The sequence below is a fragment of the Phoenix dactylifera genome, chromosome 17 (genome assembly GCF_009389715.1).
Source record: "Phoenix dactylifera cultivar Barhee BC4 chromosome 17, palm_55x_up_171113_PBpolish2nd_filt_p, whole genome shotgun sequence".
NCBI lineage: Eukaryota > Viridiplantae > Streptophyta > Magnoliopsida > Arecales > Arecaceae > Phoenix > Phoenix dactylifera.
In genome coordinates, this window is record NC_052408.1 from 1,654,002 (window position 1) to 1,672,240 (window position 18,239).

The window sequence follows — 18,239 nt, forward strand, 5'->3', positions numbered from 1 at the left end:
CATACAAATGGGAAAAGGATGTTTTTGAGGTGATCTCCGACCTGAATATCTTTCTAAAATATGATCTCTACATTGTTCCTTAAGATGAAGGTTATACCCAAAAAAGGATCCAACAACTTACAAACATTTCTCCATATCCCTTCTTAAATAAAAAGCTCCTAAATTAGGGGAGGAATTGTAGTAGGCTATCTTTATTTATATATTTCTAAGCTTTCAAGGCTAGTTTGCTCATTAAAAGGATATCTTCTCTTTGGGCCTAGAGATTTAAACATTATAGTTTAGAGACAACAAGATTTCTCCCACCAACTCTGGCTTGTTTTGATAATCCTATTTTGCTAGTAAATTCTATTTTTGTTTAAGCTCATTAAATTCATTAAGCCTAACAATGCAGGGGTATTTCTACTCAACACAATTGAGGTTTTCCAATCCAACAGCTAGGGCACCAATGTGTAGTTAACGATGGTGTTATTTAGCCCTGGTCACAACTAAACATGGTATAGAGGCTAGATGTCATATAGCAATTCATGGTTTTTTTATGTCATGACAAGCTCACAAGGTTGGCCTTTCAATTTGCTTTAATAAAGCTACGACAATTATCTAACAAATAGTCAAACACAAAAACTAATTCATGTCATGTGATTGCAAGAATGCAAGACATATAAAAAGTATTATTTATCTACAACTCAAAATTAATTCAATAAATCTTTCATGATGAAGTTGATATTTTGGCCATTAATGTGCATCAAGGTTCATTCCTGAAAGGTGGTAAGGCAATTAGGCATGTAAATACACTAATCTAGAAAGGGTTAAAAAAAAGAGAAATTGATCTTGAAGCATGATAAATTGCTAACTAAAATTTAATGGATGTAATGAGAAGTGCATCATCGAAGGTCGCCTTTTGTTATTGATATAAATATTTTAATTAATAGTCCATCTTTTAGGCTGATTCTATCCAATACAATTGAGATTTTTCAACCCAATAGCTAAGGTATAGACACATTAACAGTGGGGTTACTCAACTCCAGCTACAACCGACAAGGAAGGGAGGCTAGATGTCATGCGACATATATTAGGCAATATTTACAACAATGGCTTGTCATTTTCTTTAATAGAGATAGAGCAATCCCAACATGTATCATTATACCTGACCAAAAATATCCAAGCACTTAGGAATGTTTTTCTATGCTCATCTTATACAAGAAACTCTTCTATTGGAGGAGTAGAAGTAGATTGTCTTAATTTATTTGCTTCAAGATTTTATTTTTTTTTGCTTATTTAGGAGTCTTCATCTATAGGTAGGGCTGCAAATTTTAGGACCCGTGGGGCCGGGTCCTAAATTTGGATCCATTCTATTTTTTGAGTCAGGTCGGCTCCACCCAATATCGACCGAGACCCGGACCCGACCCGACCTATTTTTTTTGCTTGATGTTATTTACTATTATATGGTGAAACTTTGAATATAAAAATACATAAACCCAGATCCGACCCAGATCCGAATGATCCGTCGGGTCAAAATTTGTAGGCATGGATCCGACCCGACTCGACCCGATTTTCAACCGGATTGGGTCTGGGTCCAAAATTAGGACCCTAACAAGAAACCGGATTGGATCGGGGTTACTCAGGACCCGACCCGACCCATTTGCAGCCCTATCTATAGGTGGTGGCTTAGAAGCTTAAATTTTCTCTAGAGACGGAAAGCATTCTCTCATCAACTTCGGTTCTCTTTGGGGATCAGTAAAGAGCCTAAGCAAGCCAAACAAAATCAGCAACAAAGTGAACTAAGTCTTTGCCAACCATTGGATACATGTAATAGGGTTTTTTTAAGTACAAAGTATTAACTAGTCAAGTTAAGGTAGATGAACAAATAGTTCTTCAGGTGAAACCCTTTCATTCAAAAAAATTCTTACATTTCGCTCCCAACAAGAAATTCACATAATTATCAAAGTGGTGATCATCACCATGTAGTCTAAAAGAAATACAAATGTTGGGTAAATTGTGGATGCTGAACTAACCAAATACTTAGAATAAAAGAAAATTTAAGAAAAATATGACCCAATGATTCTATAGTCTCATTACCGAAGAGTTATTCTAATTTTTTTCACAAGGTTTTCTCAAATGTTAGGCTTGTTTTTGAAGCTAAGTCAGAGGAAAAGTTTGTATAAAAATTTTCCATAGGCTAGAAACAAAAGTATATTTCTGTCCTACCAACATAATAATAAAGTTATACAACGAAGTTGTAGTGAATTGAGGAGAGTTCTTACTTCATTAGAGGATAGGACTAGCAAAGGCAAATAGCATAACCAAAGAAAAGATGCCCATTGGTTATATAAATCTTACTACATCTCTTGTTATATAGGATGGAAGACTTTGATGTTCCTTGAGTTTCTTCCATGGTGCCATTATGATGCATCAATTTGTGGCCCTTTATATGCCACTGGATCAATGCTTGTTTTTTTATATATAGAGCCATTTCTCAAAAAATGGTCAAACATAAACAATTAATTCATGTTAATTTTCACTATAATTGGGTTGATCAGCGTCAAGCATGCCATGATCGGCCAGAGGAGTTGTGGATTCTTTCCCATGTCTCAATAATGAAGACTTATAATCTACAATCCAAACTTGAACACGTATTTATTACAAAGCATTATATATGTGTTGAGATGGTTTCACCAGCAAATTTCTCAAATTATCTATTGCCTTATTATGGTTATCATTGGCATGGACACAATCATGACTTGAATAAGAGTAATCATGACTCAAATAACATTAACAAGAGGATATACGGTACAATTCATTTTTTAAGGGCATGAATGTAAAATCTTAAATACAAAATAATTGAGACACTGACCCAAATAATTAAGAGCATCAAGAAATGCTTTAGAGTAGGTAGACCTATTGCTCTAATGATTATTCCCAATCCTAAGATACATGGCTACGATAGCAGGTTTCTACGACCAAATGCAGTGATGTTGTTGTTTTAGAGTGAGAGAGAAATCCCTATGATAGGGGAAAAAATTGATCGTCTAGCCCACAACTAAAAGGCCGCCCAATTTTGGCCCAGTAAACATCAACGACAGTTAGCTGAATCTTCGCTTCGATCCAAAGTCAGCTCGTCCTCGGGACTCCGCCGAAAGCTTCACTAACTCCAGATATTCACCAACTCTCTCGACCAAGCTTGGGGTACCTCCAGACAATTGCCGACTCGTCTCGACCAAGCTCAGAGCGCTAATCCCAGCAGTACGCCCCGACCTTCGAGCTCGGAGCGCTCCAGCGAACACGTCTCGGAGCCCGGGAAGCCGAGCTACTTCCAGCACCCGCCAAACGACCTCGTCAAACACATGACGCGACTACTTGACGAGCTCGGCTTCACCAATGATCGCGCCCATGTGCAGGCCTGCGCCCACCTACATGGCTGTACTCCACAATACTATCATGTTATGTCTCCATAACTGACCAACAGCAGTCAGACGACACTTTGACTACTCCGGCCATATCCTGCCGTGACTGTCAATATCCTACCGTTCTCAAGAACGGGCTGTACTGCACGTCACCAACCAGCCTGAGCTGTGCGCTATCCGGCTCAGAGCCACGCCTCCTCATGATGAGGGCTGACAGTACCTCCGCCACTTGGGCTACTCCACCGAGGCTATAAATAGCTCGGTCAGGTAATTTCTAAGGGGCTTTTGGCTGGACCAACTTTATCCCACTCTAACTTGATCGTCGGAAGGCCCTCACCGGAAATACCGGTGAGGCTTTGTGCAGGTCCGCAGCCGTAGCACAGGAGGTGGCTTCCGTCTTTCCCTTTCAACCATCGGCGGCTCTCTCGGCTCCACCGGCGTGGTCACCCTCGGGCCAAATTTGAACCACAACACCCTAATAAAGTCATTTTCATGCATTGATCATGAAAAAAGAGGTTATTTCCAATAGTAGCTTTTCTTGGATGGAGGTTACCTTGGTTTCCTTGCAACAATAAATTCTTTGAAGTGGTTGTTTTTGAATAGCTTCCTTGTGTCATCATAACTTTCTTTTAAGTGGTCAATTTTGATTTCTTTATGTGTTCATGCATAAATTATTTTCAAAAATCTTGATTGATGCATTATAATAAATCTAAGTTCAATTTTGGCTAGGAAAAATTCTCGGTAAGTGGTATTGCTTTATATATATATATATATAGATAGTGTTCTCGGCATTATTTTTTGCAAGAAGGGAGGGAATTGAGGGGATATAGTTCCAAGCAAGACAACCTCTATTGGAAGGAAAGAAAGGCCCTAAAGGAAGAAAGAGCCAAGTAGCATAGAAAAGAAAAGAATATCCATTCTCAATCTAAGTAAACCTGTTTTAGTAATAGTGTCTTTTCTAAAGTTGATCTCGATAAGATAGCCATGCTCATCTAGTCCTTAATCTTCATTCTTGAAACAGGGAAGCAAGTGCATGGAACGATTATCAGTTTGGTAGCATCTGTTCAACTAGAGCTCTCAACTATAACAGTCCATAACACAAGAAGGCGATCAAAGGCTGTTTGGAGTGCTTTAGCAGCTTTAGCTTGACAAAATCTTTTTTTTTTTGTTGGCATACATCAAACTTTCTTTTGAAAGAGACTAATCTATTTTGGCTATCCAAAATGGTTGATCTAGAGCTCCCATTGTCTTCCCTCTTTGTTGAATGAAGTCAATCTGTCGATCTAACAAAGTGATTTCTACCAAAGCAAAGAGAGTTGTATGCTAACCAGTCTTTGACAATAAAGATAGTTGAAACTTTCACAAATAAAAAGAGGTCGGAGGAATCTATCCGTTTACACTATATCCTAACCAATAATGAAATCCCAAAGATTGGTTTAGTAATGGCCATGTGGCGGCACTAAAAACTGAGTGATAATGAAAGAAAGACCTCACCCTTGGTAATGAAAGTAGATTGATATGCTAAGATATGAGGGACAGGCAAAGCGCAGAGGTTCGACTTAATAGGTTGTGTGCCAAGGTCGCTAACCAAAGCTAGAGTGTTGGGTAGAAGGCTGAATGCTAAGATGAACATTAGAGTATAGGCCAAATGTAGAAATAATAGACTAAGCAATGAAGGATACTAGCCTGGAGTAAGATATCTAGAGGAACATAAGTGGTTATCAGCCTAGTGCAAAGTACCTAATATGAAATCTGAATAAAAAGTTGTCGACCAGGGGCAAGTCATTGGACATAATTGCATCGAATGATTGGTGGACAGTAATCAAAAGTTAGAACATGAGGATTGGAGATAGTGCATGGGAATTGAATCAGGAGCGATAACCTTCAAGAAGTGGATGGAATGGCATAAGTTGGAATACATGTGGCAAGTTAATAATTGGACATTTGTCCAACAATTGGGAAGGTCGTGTGTAGATCTAATATTGTAACTATGGAGAGGGGATCTTTAGATTTCTCAATCATTATCAAATTTTATATTTGTACCACTCTTACTTTTAAAATAAATGATATCCTTTATTTCTTTTAGCTTAGCTTAATTTCTTAGTCAATGCTCTCCTATCAGGAAACATCCTAGTAGTGAAAGGTCTAAAAGATTCAAAGTAGTAAAACCTACTACTATTTCACTATCTTTCTAGTTCGAATTGATGGCACTCCTGGGCATTGGTCCAGCGAAGCATCTTGACCCAGCCTTTCTTAATTGCATCTAGAAAAGCAGCCAACACCATGTTAATTTTTAACGATGCTATCCCGATTAAATAGTGAGGTAGTGAGGGAAGACTCGCTCAACATAGGTCCCAATTCTATAAACTAGGTAACATGAATCAAAAGGTTGACATCTTTGTGCAAGTGTTGGGATAAAAGCTTCTAAATATGCTTCTTTTATCAAGTTATTCAACAAACTTTCACTAATTACGAGATAAAAAATCTTGAATTGCCTCCTTACAAAGTCATTCTTCCCTTCTCTATAGACTATACTAGCCATATAATTCACTTCAGAGGACAACCTTCCCACTATCAGAAAAGAGCAAAAAAGAGCATTGGTAACCAAAGATTGCTAAGGCTTATAGAGCTTTAACCACTTAATCAGGAAATCACGATATGCTCTTTATTCGATTTTTATGCTTCTAGCATCTCTTGGTGGATGAATTTGTGTATAATCTTTTTTATTTTTTAGCATTTTGACATTAACTTAGATTTGACGAAAGCAAATTGAGCACGTTACATCCACTACTTTCCTCTCTACTATAAGAACTAACATTGCTTACATCTCACTACTAGGCCTGATTGAGATTATTTTGTTTTCTTGCCTAACTGTGACTCCTGCTAGTCTTATTATGGCTCCCGCTAAAGTCAACATAAACTTGTATTTATTATAAAGAGAAGTAGTTGGAACAATCAAGTAAGAGTCTGATTGCTGCTTTCATGTCTCATTTACCTCACCACTGCTTACTTGACAGTTGCTTTTCATTGATTGCTAGCTAGTCAATAAAAGCTAGGATTATGAACTTGTTGTTCCTTACTCCATTTGGATCGGTAGGTCTATGGCTACTCTTTGCTATTGTTGACTTATGGTTGGTCAATCCAAAATGAGATTCATTAAATCTTTCATGATGGCTTGATGTTTTAGCCATTGATTGATGTGTGTCAAAATTGATGCCTACAACGCAATGCGCTTGTTCAATAATTAAGCATCTAGCATGCACCGGTCTAGAAAGGTAAAAAATGAGACACTAATTTAGGTCCACAAAAAATTGCAAAACTACAATTATTCATGGAAAATTACACTTACACATGGAAAATTACACCTACACCCCCCTGACTTTGACCCTTTTGCATGTACACCCTCTCAAAAGTTTCTATTAGGAACCTTAACTCTCTTAAGCTTTGTGAATGTATCATTTTCATCCATCTCCATTAGCAGGTTGGTAGTGTAAATCATCACGTGACCATCACATGCCCATTCTAAAAATATTTTTCCCATATTACCCTTATAAGTGAGACAGCATAGGATGGCAGGGCTATTGGCACCCAGTAATAGGATCACATTGTCTCATGATCTTCTTCCCATTTAACTGGCTTGATATCAAACAAAGAGGGAGAGTAGGAGAGAGGAAGAGAGAAGAGGAGAGAGTGAGTAAAATACCATGGATGCGAGCCTGATGTCTCCTCAAGCCCCTCCTTTGGCAGAGTTGGAAGAAGTGAAATGCACAGTTGGAAGCCCATCTCCACTAAAAAATCTAGAAATCTGTATTTCAGAATTTAGTAATGGAGCTCCCAGGTCTATTTAGTGATTATTCATATGTCTTGAGTGCACCAGATCAGTAGCTGTCTATAGAAACATGCCTTTAACTTTGTCAAAGAATTATTACATTTTGCCACTATTTCTATTCCTTTTTGTTTTTTTCCTTATCTTTGTTTCCATTCCCTTTTCTGTTGGATCCCTTACACGACATCTAGTTTATCACTTGGTCATGATCGGTAAAAGTTTCAAGAAATATTTTTTTATGGTTCCTCCATCCATAGTGTGCTTATCTCCTTCAGAATGGGGTTCACTATTTTTTGTTTCTTTATTTTAATCCATCTTATAAGATTTTGTTTTGCACCATTCATTAATCAGTGTTGTACATGACTTGCATCACTTCAATTTCTCTCTTAAGCATTTAGTCAAATACCTTGACAACATCCTTTCCTTGACTCTTCATCCACAAACCAGAGATCAAGACATTGTATGTAAAAGTATTAGGCTTTAGCTGATCTTTCCTCTCCTTTTGGTTGAACAATGCCAAGTCTCCATTTAGATCGCCCAATTTGACCTTGGATTGGATGACCCTCTTATAGGTACACGTATTTGAACTAGTCATAGAGGCCATGGTTTGAGGGAAGAGATAATGGACAATGGAGTACCTTTTGAGAGAGACGAGGGTTTGTGGCACAACATTCAGGTGGTATTTTGTGGGCCAGCTACATCCTCTTCCCCACCACAAAATTTTTTTTAATCTGATTTTCTTAGATGTAATCATACTAGACATGTATGACTTGTCTGCCATATCAAAAAAAGAGAGAGGAGTTTCAAGAAGAAGATTACAGGAGATAAGAGAGAGGAATGGCAGCTCGTGGTGATATGAGAGATAAGATGGAGTCCATTGTAGGGCAATTTGAGGTAGGTGGAAGCAACAACAAGGAGACTGATGGCGGAGGGGATTGGAGAAGGAAAGAAGAGTGAAGCATTGAGATTACGAATGAAACACTTATGTAGAAGGAAAACATGCTTGGGGATATAGGTCTATTTTCTTATTGAAGAAATGATTTTATTTTGAGATTGTAAAGCATTCACCTTGGTGGAATCCTTAATCATTTTAATTATCATCTTTAGACCAAATAATAGATCTTACTTATATCTGTAGGAGACGATGTGATGTATATGAAACTTCAATTCAAACTTTGGACTTATAAGTTGATTTAGGATCTTTTGTCAATATTATTGTGATTGCTAATGAAATCTAGATTTGCATAAAAAATTTAAATTTTAGAGGCTTACATAGTTATGATGGAAGGTTTTTGATAAATGCTAAAGATCTCAATGAAGGAAACTTTGGAAGAGATGATTGAGCTAGTTTTACTCATTTGTGTTAGTTTAAAGCCTTCTAATTTGGTGGAGCATTAAGAAAATTGTTCTAATTATTTTTACTTGTAGGAGTTTAACTTAGAATCATCTAGTTAAACTAATAAGAGAATTAAGATTCAATTCATTTTGAATGTATCAATTTACTTGGGGTTAATCTAGATTGATGCGCTTGAGGTAAATTAGAGGACAAGAATCAAAGGTTCCTTTTTGAGCTTTATCTGAAAATTAAAATTTTAGATCTCTTTAGTTTATAATACAAAGTAGTATTTTGATCAAAAGTTATTAATAAATCCAAATATTTTGGTGGCTTGAATCCGAGGGCAGAGCGAAAACGTAGTGGTCTGAATTATTTTTTTTAAATTGGTCAAAAGTATTATCTCTTTGATTTGGCAAGTTGTAATAACAAAAGACTTGATCTATTTTCTTGTATAGTAGGATTTTTTTGATAAATGAAAGAAAAATGTTCTGATTTTTGGATGTCGTTGTGCTATCTTCAGTTCTCCAATTTTATGTCGTGCTAAAAAAATTCTTGGCATTTTGAAACTAGCATTAATGGATCATCAAATTTTTAATCTTAGATCTGAAATATTTTGGTATAAATTTCTTTTCTCCTAAATCTAAAACTTGTGCTTCTTTAATTAATATCACCCCTCTATTTGATTGAAAGAGATTGAGGTTATCTATTGACCTTGGTGAATATTCTATTAAGGGTAGATTGGAGTTGTTTATGATCTAATCTGAGGATAGATTAATTAATCAAGGACGGTTGATATTTTGACAAAAAAACTTAATATTCTTATTTAGAATGAAGATGTTCATTTTCGGTCATAAAAGAGAAGTTTAATTTAGATAATCTACCAAAAAAATTAAATATGGAAGAATTGAATCTTATTCTTATGATAAGAACTAATGATGAAGTTGTATTGATCAACAAAATTATTAAAAACTTGAGGATGAGATTAGAACTATGAATCTTTAACTTTTTGAAAACGTAGAAAAAGAAAATTTCGTGGACGAAATTTTTTTTAAGGAGAGAATGTGAAGGCCCAGCCTTGTGGGGTCGGTTTGTTGGCCCAGCATGACACTAAGTGACGGCCCGAAGCCCTCTTTCCATTCAGAATAGGGCAGAGCCCTCGTGAACTATGGCGGCGGAGGACGAAGAGTCCTCCACCACCGACTCTATCGGAGGCTAGGATAAGCCTACCCTACACTTTTATTTAAGCCGTCGAACCTCCTTAGTTCTTTCTCATCGGAAGATCCTTACATAAACTGTCGTCTTTGTCTTTTCCTCCCTTCATTGCCGATGACCTAAGCTTCTCGTGCTCGCCGGAAAATGCAGCAAATCCCTTGCGAAAGCACTGGTAAGCACCTTAATCTTCTTCTCCTTTGTTTCCTCGTTCACTAGCCTCGTCAGCAGCCTCATTTTTACCGAAAAAATCTGTGAAAGAAGGGGTTATGTTCATCCCCTATTTTTCGATCCAAAAACCTCCTATTGTTCTTCTTTTCCGGCCTCCTCCGCTACTGGCACTTGTTGCCGAAGATGGAAGCTTGTCCCCTTTGATACCTTGAGCCGTCATTAGAGCCCCATCGTCGGAATCTTGAAGGAAGAAAGAGAGGAGCTAAAACCTCTATTTTCGGCCCTTTCTTCCTCTTCTTTTCATCGTCGGCTGCCCCTGTCACCGTCATCGGTCGCCTCTGTCGCTGATCTTCCAGTTGTCGACGGCCACAGCCACTTGATCGTGGTCCTCACCTCCTCCTGCTTCCTCATCTTTTCTTCTTTCTTCTTCTTTGTTTTTCTGTATTATTTCTCTCTCTTTCGGTTTAAAATTATGTCATCCTTTGTTCAGATCTTTGTTCAGATCCAAGTTGACCCTAAGTGGAGATCCTAAACCACCTCAATACCCAAGCGGTAAACCAACCCGTTATCTCGACATTATCAGATCTCTTTTAAATTCGATCATCATTGATCTTCATTAAGTCACTTAAATCATGTATGATCTTAATTAATTCAGTTCATCTATCCTAATTTGGGCATAAGACCATATCCGCAATAATATTTTAATTTTGCTTGGCTTCCAAGATGACAAAATTAATGTCATTTTAATGATATGAAAATAAGTAAATCTGACCTGCCTAACTGAAGTGATATTTTAAAGCGTAAAGAGGTAAATAACTGAATTTTTGGAAAGTAATAATTAGTTAATTAAATTTAATTATAATATCTATTTTATACTTAATGAAACATATCGGGCATATTAATGTTATAATTATTTTAAATTATATTATATATTATGTTATAAAATTTAGAAAATAGGACTGAACAAATTATAAAATTTATTTTATATGTATACATTCTCGGCATGATTATGATCTAGCCCCACTAATAGAAATTATTCATTGACCTTATCAGCTTGTAATTTAAAGAACTGATTTTAACACTGCACCACCAATGAATAGAATGGTAGAATTTAGACCCCATACCACCAATAATTAAAATTACTGATGTTTGACTCTTTATGCATTCTAACCCACACCACTAAATTACGTGACCAATGTCTAATATCAGATATATGATATTTCTTTATAAAAACAATAATATACTTTAAAAAATACATTATTCAAAAAATAATTTATTTTTCAATAAATATTTTATACTTTTAACTAATTTTTAAAAATACTTTTTTTAGCCAAACTTGGTAAAATATTTATTTGATTTATGTTAATAATTAGTAAATATTGATTTATATCATATTAAAACTATTGTAAAAAAATATTTAAATAATTTTAATAATAATAATTTTTTTAAAAAAATTATTATTATTTTGATATAATTTGTAGCCTTGCACATTTCCATATTCTGCCATACAGGTATACAGCAACTGTTATGCTCTAGGTTCGGATCGTGATAACAAACAAACAACATTCTAAAATTTTCATAATACAAGTTCTCCTAGTTATTTGATACTTCTGCCGTTCGCATTTTAGGCGTCGCATCCTGTTCTTGAAACGGAATGAAGAGGTAGGTTTACACAAAAAATATATATCAAACTTAAAACAAGCATCTAGTCCATCAGCAGGGAGAGTTTGGTAATATAGGCCATGGCAAATGTTGTTTCTATAGCCGCAATGAGTATCCACATAACCTGACCTGACCTAGAGCTAGATTTGAATTTACTCGCATTTGATTGAACGGTATATGTGCCGCACAAACAGCAGAGAGGCACGGAAACCAACAGTCCCCAACATGAGGAAGAACCCATAGCAGATACAGGTCATGTAACCAAAGAAGAAAGACGTTTGCATGAATCCTGACATATCTGATCTTGCATGATAGTAGTATATGCAGTAGAAAAAGATGAATATACCAGTGGATCCTCCACAAAGAATGGACCTGCATAAAATAGTGAAGCTTTTAATCCATAAAAGAGACACAAGAGAATTTTAATGCCAACATTTGTCTCTAGTTTTGTTCAGACTTGTATGTAAATTGTAAAAGGCTGTGTAATACTGCTTATATGCATCCTAACAAACATCAGACCTTTCTTTTTTACTTCCAAAGTTCTTCAAAGATTCATGGACACACAACATGTCATACATTTCTTTGATGCAATATGTTCCTACAAGTTGTTTGAACAAAGTAAAAAAAAAAAAAAAGAAACATGGTTTATGCGGCAGAGTATGTCTGACTGTTTAGCCAACCAAAATATCATCTTACGTTCAACATGGACATGAAATGGATTCAAGACAGATCTAACACCAATAAATAATTTGTTCTTCAACTTAATCACCTAATAGAAGCGAAAGCTAAAAATACTTAAATATAGATTAATATGAAGCAACATCCTAAATAACACATTGTAAGTTTCAAAAGCATAGCTACTTAAAAAACCATGATCGCAGATAAAATGAACAAGAAGAACTGAGATAAGTGCAACTTCCCATGCAGACGAAAAAGAAATAAAATGACATGAATGATAACTTTTGCAGAACAATACTGTTGTGAGCTTGGAAAGCATGCACCAGATGAATGTCATAGCAAAAAAAAAAAGAGGATAACCAAAGCATAATATTACATGACTTTCAAAGTTTGAGATATAAGACATAATGATATGCCCAATATGTTATCTGTGATGCAATATAAAAGAGTTGTAGTTTTACCTCCACCACCATTCATGATCCTCAACAGCAAGCTGAAAGTATGTCATTGCCACAGTGATGAATGCTGTGACAATAATGAGGATGATAAAAACAATAAACAGTATGCTATAGATGGTGTAAATTTTGTGACCCCAGACACTAGCAAATATATAATACAGCTCAATATAGATGGCGCTAAAGGGAAGGAACCCTGCCATCGCCATTTGAGGAATAGTGCCCCGATACCATGGCAGCTGAGGAATTTCTCGTGGATACTTTGTGGTGCGACATGAAGCCTGGAATTCTGTCTTGCTGTTCTTACCAGCAATGCCACCCAACACAAGCAAAGGTGAAGTTACCAGGGCCCATATAAGAATAATCACAAGGATAGTACCAAATGGCAAGGCTGCAGTGGCGCTGTATACTATGGCAATAGTGTTAAGAAAGCAGAAAGTTAGGAACAAAGGACCACAAAATAAGCAGCCAGTCAACAGTAAATTTCCAACCTGCAATTCACAGGAGAAAGAAACTTAAAACAAGTCCACCAAAAAAAGAAAAAAGAGTTCTATTCTTGGAAATTACATTTGCTGAAGCAATCTCATACCCAATTAGTCCCTTCTAGTTGCAAATAGAAGGAGGTCGCTGTATATCCAGCTATACCAGAGGTAAGAGCATAGATAACAACAAGAGCTGTGAAAAGGGAACCACGGTTGTATGGATAAAACACCCCCACAAGTGCCAGAAGGAAGATAAACATTGCACTAGCAGCAGCAAGCAAGTATTAGACTATAACAGACTATATTAGATGAAATAACAAATCCAAAAAAGTACAGCATGAGGTTCTTACAGAGCTAGAAGCTGAGTTCCAGATCCAATTACAGCTGAAAACAAAGACCTGTGCTTTGGGAATCGAAAGACATCCCCATGAATATACTTCCACCCAGTCTCTTCTTGGTCTTCAAGGGACTCATCATCATGAGAGTATCTATAAGAAGACAGGTAAAAACTATTCAGTATTAACGCAAGGAACCACAGATCATAAGTGAAAAATATTGTGCAGTTCTTACTTGATGAAGTCATTCCTGAGCACACGCATAAGAATGGTAGCAAGGAATCCAGTCAGAAGGAGGACTGTCACACACGAGTTGATGATAGAGAACCAATGAATTTCTAAATGTTGGGGCATAAAAGAAGACTTCTTGTACTTATCCATTCTCTTCTCAAAGGGAATGTCAGTTTTCTTCCATGTCACAGAATATGAGAACTCCACATCAACTTCCTTATCCTCCGTTATGTCCACAGACAGATTTGGGTCAGTTTGGACATTAATTTCAATGACACGGTCATCACTGTACAAAATGTCAAAGTGAATGTGTTTAAAGAGCAAGTACTTGTTCTCGCTTGGGTCAGGCTTATCCTTCTCAACCTTTCCCAAGAAACCCCAAAAGGGAAGGTCATCGTAGTACATCTGGAAGTAATAATCCTTTGAGACTGCATTTCTGAGCTCTGCAACTTTTTCTTTGGACAAAGTTTTCTTACAAAGAGACATGGACTGTTTGTCCTCCCGGAAATTTAACTCATATGGTGCATCAACCAAACGATCACCATTTAACACTTCCCCTAGAGCTTCCTTCTTCTCAGTCACATGCTCTGTGATCATGTGCATCAATCAAGTACGGAAAGTTTAAAAACCAATCAACCAACAAAGACTGTAGTGAAAAAAAAAACAAGAAGATTTTGATAGCAAACCTGGTGAACAAAATGGCAAATCATAGTACCGATACGTCTCACTGCAGAACAAAAAAAAAAAAAGGCATAGTAGCATTCATGATAAACTAAAGAAAGTTCGAAGGAAATGAAACGTGCAATCTCAACATAAAAATTAAAACGTGAAAAGTCCACCACTTAGTCGCCCAGGCAAACAGAGAAAAAAATAAAGAAATTTTCAAGTACACATTGTCCCATTCTCAATTTCATTGTCAAGAGCCTTTCTACTGCAAGAGCAATCACAGATCCAAGAGCCGAAGGTGGCAGAATAGTTGTCCCTTGGGAACCCTAGAGGCTATAAGTCCAATACCAAGCATATAACATGTATAATAGCAGAAGCACAAAGAACATGAAATAAACATCTGAGTACTACCTTGAAAAGGTAATACAAACTGGAATTAAACAATTGGAATTAAATTGAGGCAGCAAAAACTGAAGCATGTCAAGGGCAAGATCCATTATCTTCAACACAAAAGTATACACACAAAAAAAGAAAAAAAAACAAATAGTGAACGGAGATATGTCAACTTAAATTGGCAAAGAGAATTGATCCCCAAAAATTAAAATAATATCAATACATCAAAATTATATCAAGGATTAACCACATGAAAACCCCGACGCATTAACAAGTTAGCAATCAGATATCTCCCATTTAACTGATAAATTGTCTGGTACACGTAATGCTGCATATTGGAGGACACAAAAAGAAGCCCTTGACAAAAGCTTGAAACCTAAATCTCTTATTTCTGGAGGAACTTACAAGAAAACAAGAAATTAAATTACCACACTTCTCATATTACCTTGGATTGTGAAAAGGCCCCACTTTGTTAGCATACAGAGGGACATGATCCCCCTCCTTGTACCGGTGATCAGACTCATCAGCTTCAACCTCGAACCCCCAAGCCGACACTAGAAGCAGAAGAACAGCAACCTCTATTCTCACCATCATCAAATCTAAGATCTCTCCAACGAAAAACCCTAATCTCCAGAGCTCTCACACGGTTTTCTAAGAGGGAAACAAGCCTAATATCCACCTAAGATTTCCTCCCGCCCCAAAAAAAACGCGTCTTTTTCACAAATCCTCGGTTTCCAAGCAAGACCTAGCTCATGAAGGGTTGGGCTGGCAGATCTATCGGGAAAGGCGAGATCTTTCAGCAAAAGGTCGGATTTTGACAGAGGGAACGTAGGCTTCCGGAGAGAGCGGAGAGATAGGTCTTGAGATCCGAGAGGTGGGAGTAAATGCCCGCGGCAACTCTTACCCAGAAGCGAGAGAGAGTGGGACTAAGGGGGAATGAGATCGAATTAATGACGTGCTCCTAATATTTTTTATTCTTTTTTTGGTAAGTTTATTTTGTCTGGTTAAACGCAATCTCGAATATAATTATCTCCAATCAGCATTTTTCATATGAGATGCATCGCTCATGTAGGTTACGCTCAAAATTTAACTTTGTTTAATTATGCTGCCTCCAATAAGGTTTCAAAAACAATTTAGGTATGAATACATGGAGGAATCAAAATTGACTATTTATGGCTCATGCAGGATGCAAAGGAAAGTTGCTTGTGGTATGGTTTAACGCCTAGTTCGCTCTGAAGTGAAAGCTTTCAGGAATCGTGCGCGATCGGCAATGGCATAGAAGGCCAAGAAGAGCAAAGCGGTGGGCGGCACTGTCACGGGCGAGAGCCGGGATCCGCAGGCAAAAGGAAGTAGGCGAGGCCCGATGGCTGAGCAACCTACCCAAATTCGGAGGCAAAGGTGGAGAAGCTTTGGCAACTTTTCTTGGCAGTCCTCAAGCTGTCGGAGGAGCCGATCGAGGCTTCTAGGAGCGAGTGGAAGGATCGGATGGTGGTGGTCCATAGCCTGGGTTGTTGTTGGTGCCGGCGGAGTGGGTAGCCCGGGATGTTGTTCTCTAGAAAAGACGAAAGCCGAGGTGGAAGCAGTGCTCATCACTGATGACTACCTTGCTCTCTATTTCAAATCGACGGCAAACCAGAATCGTGTCTTGACCGCGGGGCCATGCATGGTGGCGGGTCGGCTGTTGGCCATGGAGTTGTGGGCTCTTGACTTCGTGTCAGGACTGGACGTTGTGAAAATGGCGGTGGTCTGAATCTAATTACCTCAGCCCCTAGTGAAATACTGATCGAGCGAGATAATCCTTTGGATCGCGGCAGTGGCTGGTCAGTCACTCGTCATCAATAGGATCACGAAGCAACAGAAAGTCATGGGATTTGCCAGAGTGAAGGTGTCCATCGATGCCAACGCGTTGTTGTTGCCCGACGTTCAGATCAGTGGGAAGGTGAAGGTGCTTTGGCAGCCCTTCGTCTATGGAAATGTGCTCGATTTCTGCTACGATTGTGGGCGGATCGGGCATGCGGAGGCATCTCGTAGGTTTTCGACGTCAGTGCTGGAGGACGGGCCGGAGCGGACGCCCATGGTGGTGGAGACCGGCAGTGACCTAGGGGAGCTGGATTCTAGCTCGAGCGAGGAGATCCGGTGACCGATCTTTAGCCCGTGGTTGGTGGCCACATGGATCCGGCTGCTGGCACTGCGAAGGGTCCGTCGTGGCCAAGGAAGACGATCGAGTCGATACTTGAGTCATCCTCTGCTATAATTAGGAGAGAGGATCCAAGACAGGGATGAAGAGAGATTAACAGAATGAGATTGGCTTGTCTCCTTTTCTTTTAGATTGATAAGGTGGAGAAGGAAATGGATGGTGATTATTCTGTAGGAGGAGAAGAGGATTCAAAGATGGAGAGTAGAATGACAAGATTAAGAGTTGGGCTAGGACAATTTAGAAGGTTAATTATGTCATTAGGAGGGGGTGTAAGGGCCAAATACAAAACACCTAAAATCATCCAATGCATGCCATAAAAAGAGTATCGAAAGGAGGTAGAGTTTGTTAAAGATTATACCTTGGTGGAAGGGCTCGGGGGAAGGAAGGTAGTATAGAGGGATGATATTTAAAAAAATACATGGCAAGAGAGGAGGGAATGAAAAATCAAATTTTGTTTTAAAGACTAATGAGGTGAAAAGCTGTAAGAGTGCCACTTGTCACTTGTCAGGTGGTCTTAATAAAAGAAAAATAAAGGAGGCAATGTCGGTGGATATCATCATAACCCCTTTTATATGCAGGAAGATTCTATTTAGGAGTACATTCATGATAGAGAAGTGGAAACATGAAGTAAAGCTATCAAGGGTAATTTGGATGTAGCCATGATATATTGGACTAGCTTAAGTTCACATTGGGTTCAAGATGGATTCAATTTTGGATGTGTATATTAATTTTAGGCTTGTAGATTACTTATAGTGTTAGCTCCTAAAGTTGGGTCAATTGGGCTAAAATTTGGTTAAGACAAGTAAAATTACGTCAGGTTGACAACAGATTAGGTATGGTTTTGGCTCGATCAAGTATAATTGGACTTGGTTAGGTGTGATCAAGTCAAATAGAATAGCTAGCTCTAGGTTGGATAGGTTGGATTTGGGTTGGATCATATGTCTAGGGTTAGAAACGAAAAATGAGGGTTATAGTTAGGGTTGAGGTTGGATGGTTAGGTTTTGAATCGGATGCAACCAAGTAAGAAGGTTATTCACCCTAGTGCAGCTAAATCAAAAGGAGAGAGGCTTTCAAGATCATAATCATTCTCGAGAGATGAGAGACATTGCCATTTTTTGTCCAAAGGATCAATTTCATTCTCATAGGGTAGGGGATTGGATGGCAAGTTTTAAGTGGGAAAGCCAAGGGTCTAGACCG

At 37.9% G+C, this 18,239-nt stretch overlaps 1 protein-coding gene across 1 annotated transcript; it reads right to left on the minus strand.

Annotated features, from left to right (window-relative positions):
- Window positions 1–11,489: 11,489 nt before the first annotated feature.
- On the minus strand, window positions 11,490–15,777 carry LOC103723858 (transmembrane 9 superfamily member 2-like). Its single transcript, XM_008814931.4, has 7 exons — window positions 15,291–15,777; window positions 14,473–14,513; window positions 13,791–14,373; window positions 13,571–13,708; window positions 13,328–13,484; window positions 12,745–13,229; window positions 11,490–11,977 (listed from the first exon to the last, which is right to left on the minus strand). Exons 1-7 carry the CDS (start codon window positions 15,437–15,439, stop codon window positions 11,758–11,760), a joined length of 1,773 nt encoding a protein of 590 aa, XP_008813153.2. The 5' UTR covers window positions 15,440–15,777; the 3' UTR covers window positions 11,490–11,757.
- Between the last annotated feature and the right edge of the window lie 2,462 nt (window positions 15,778–18,239).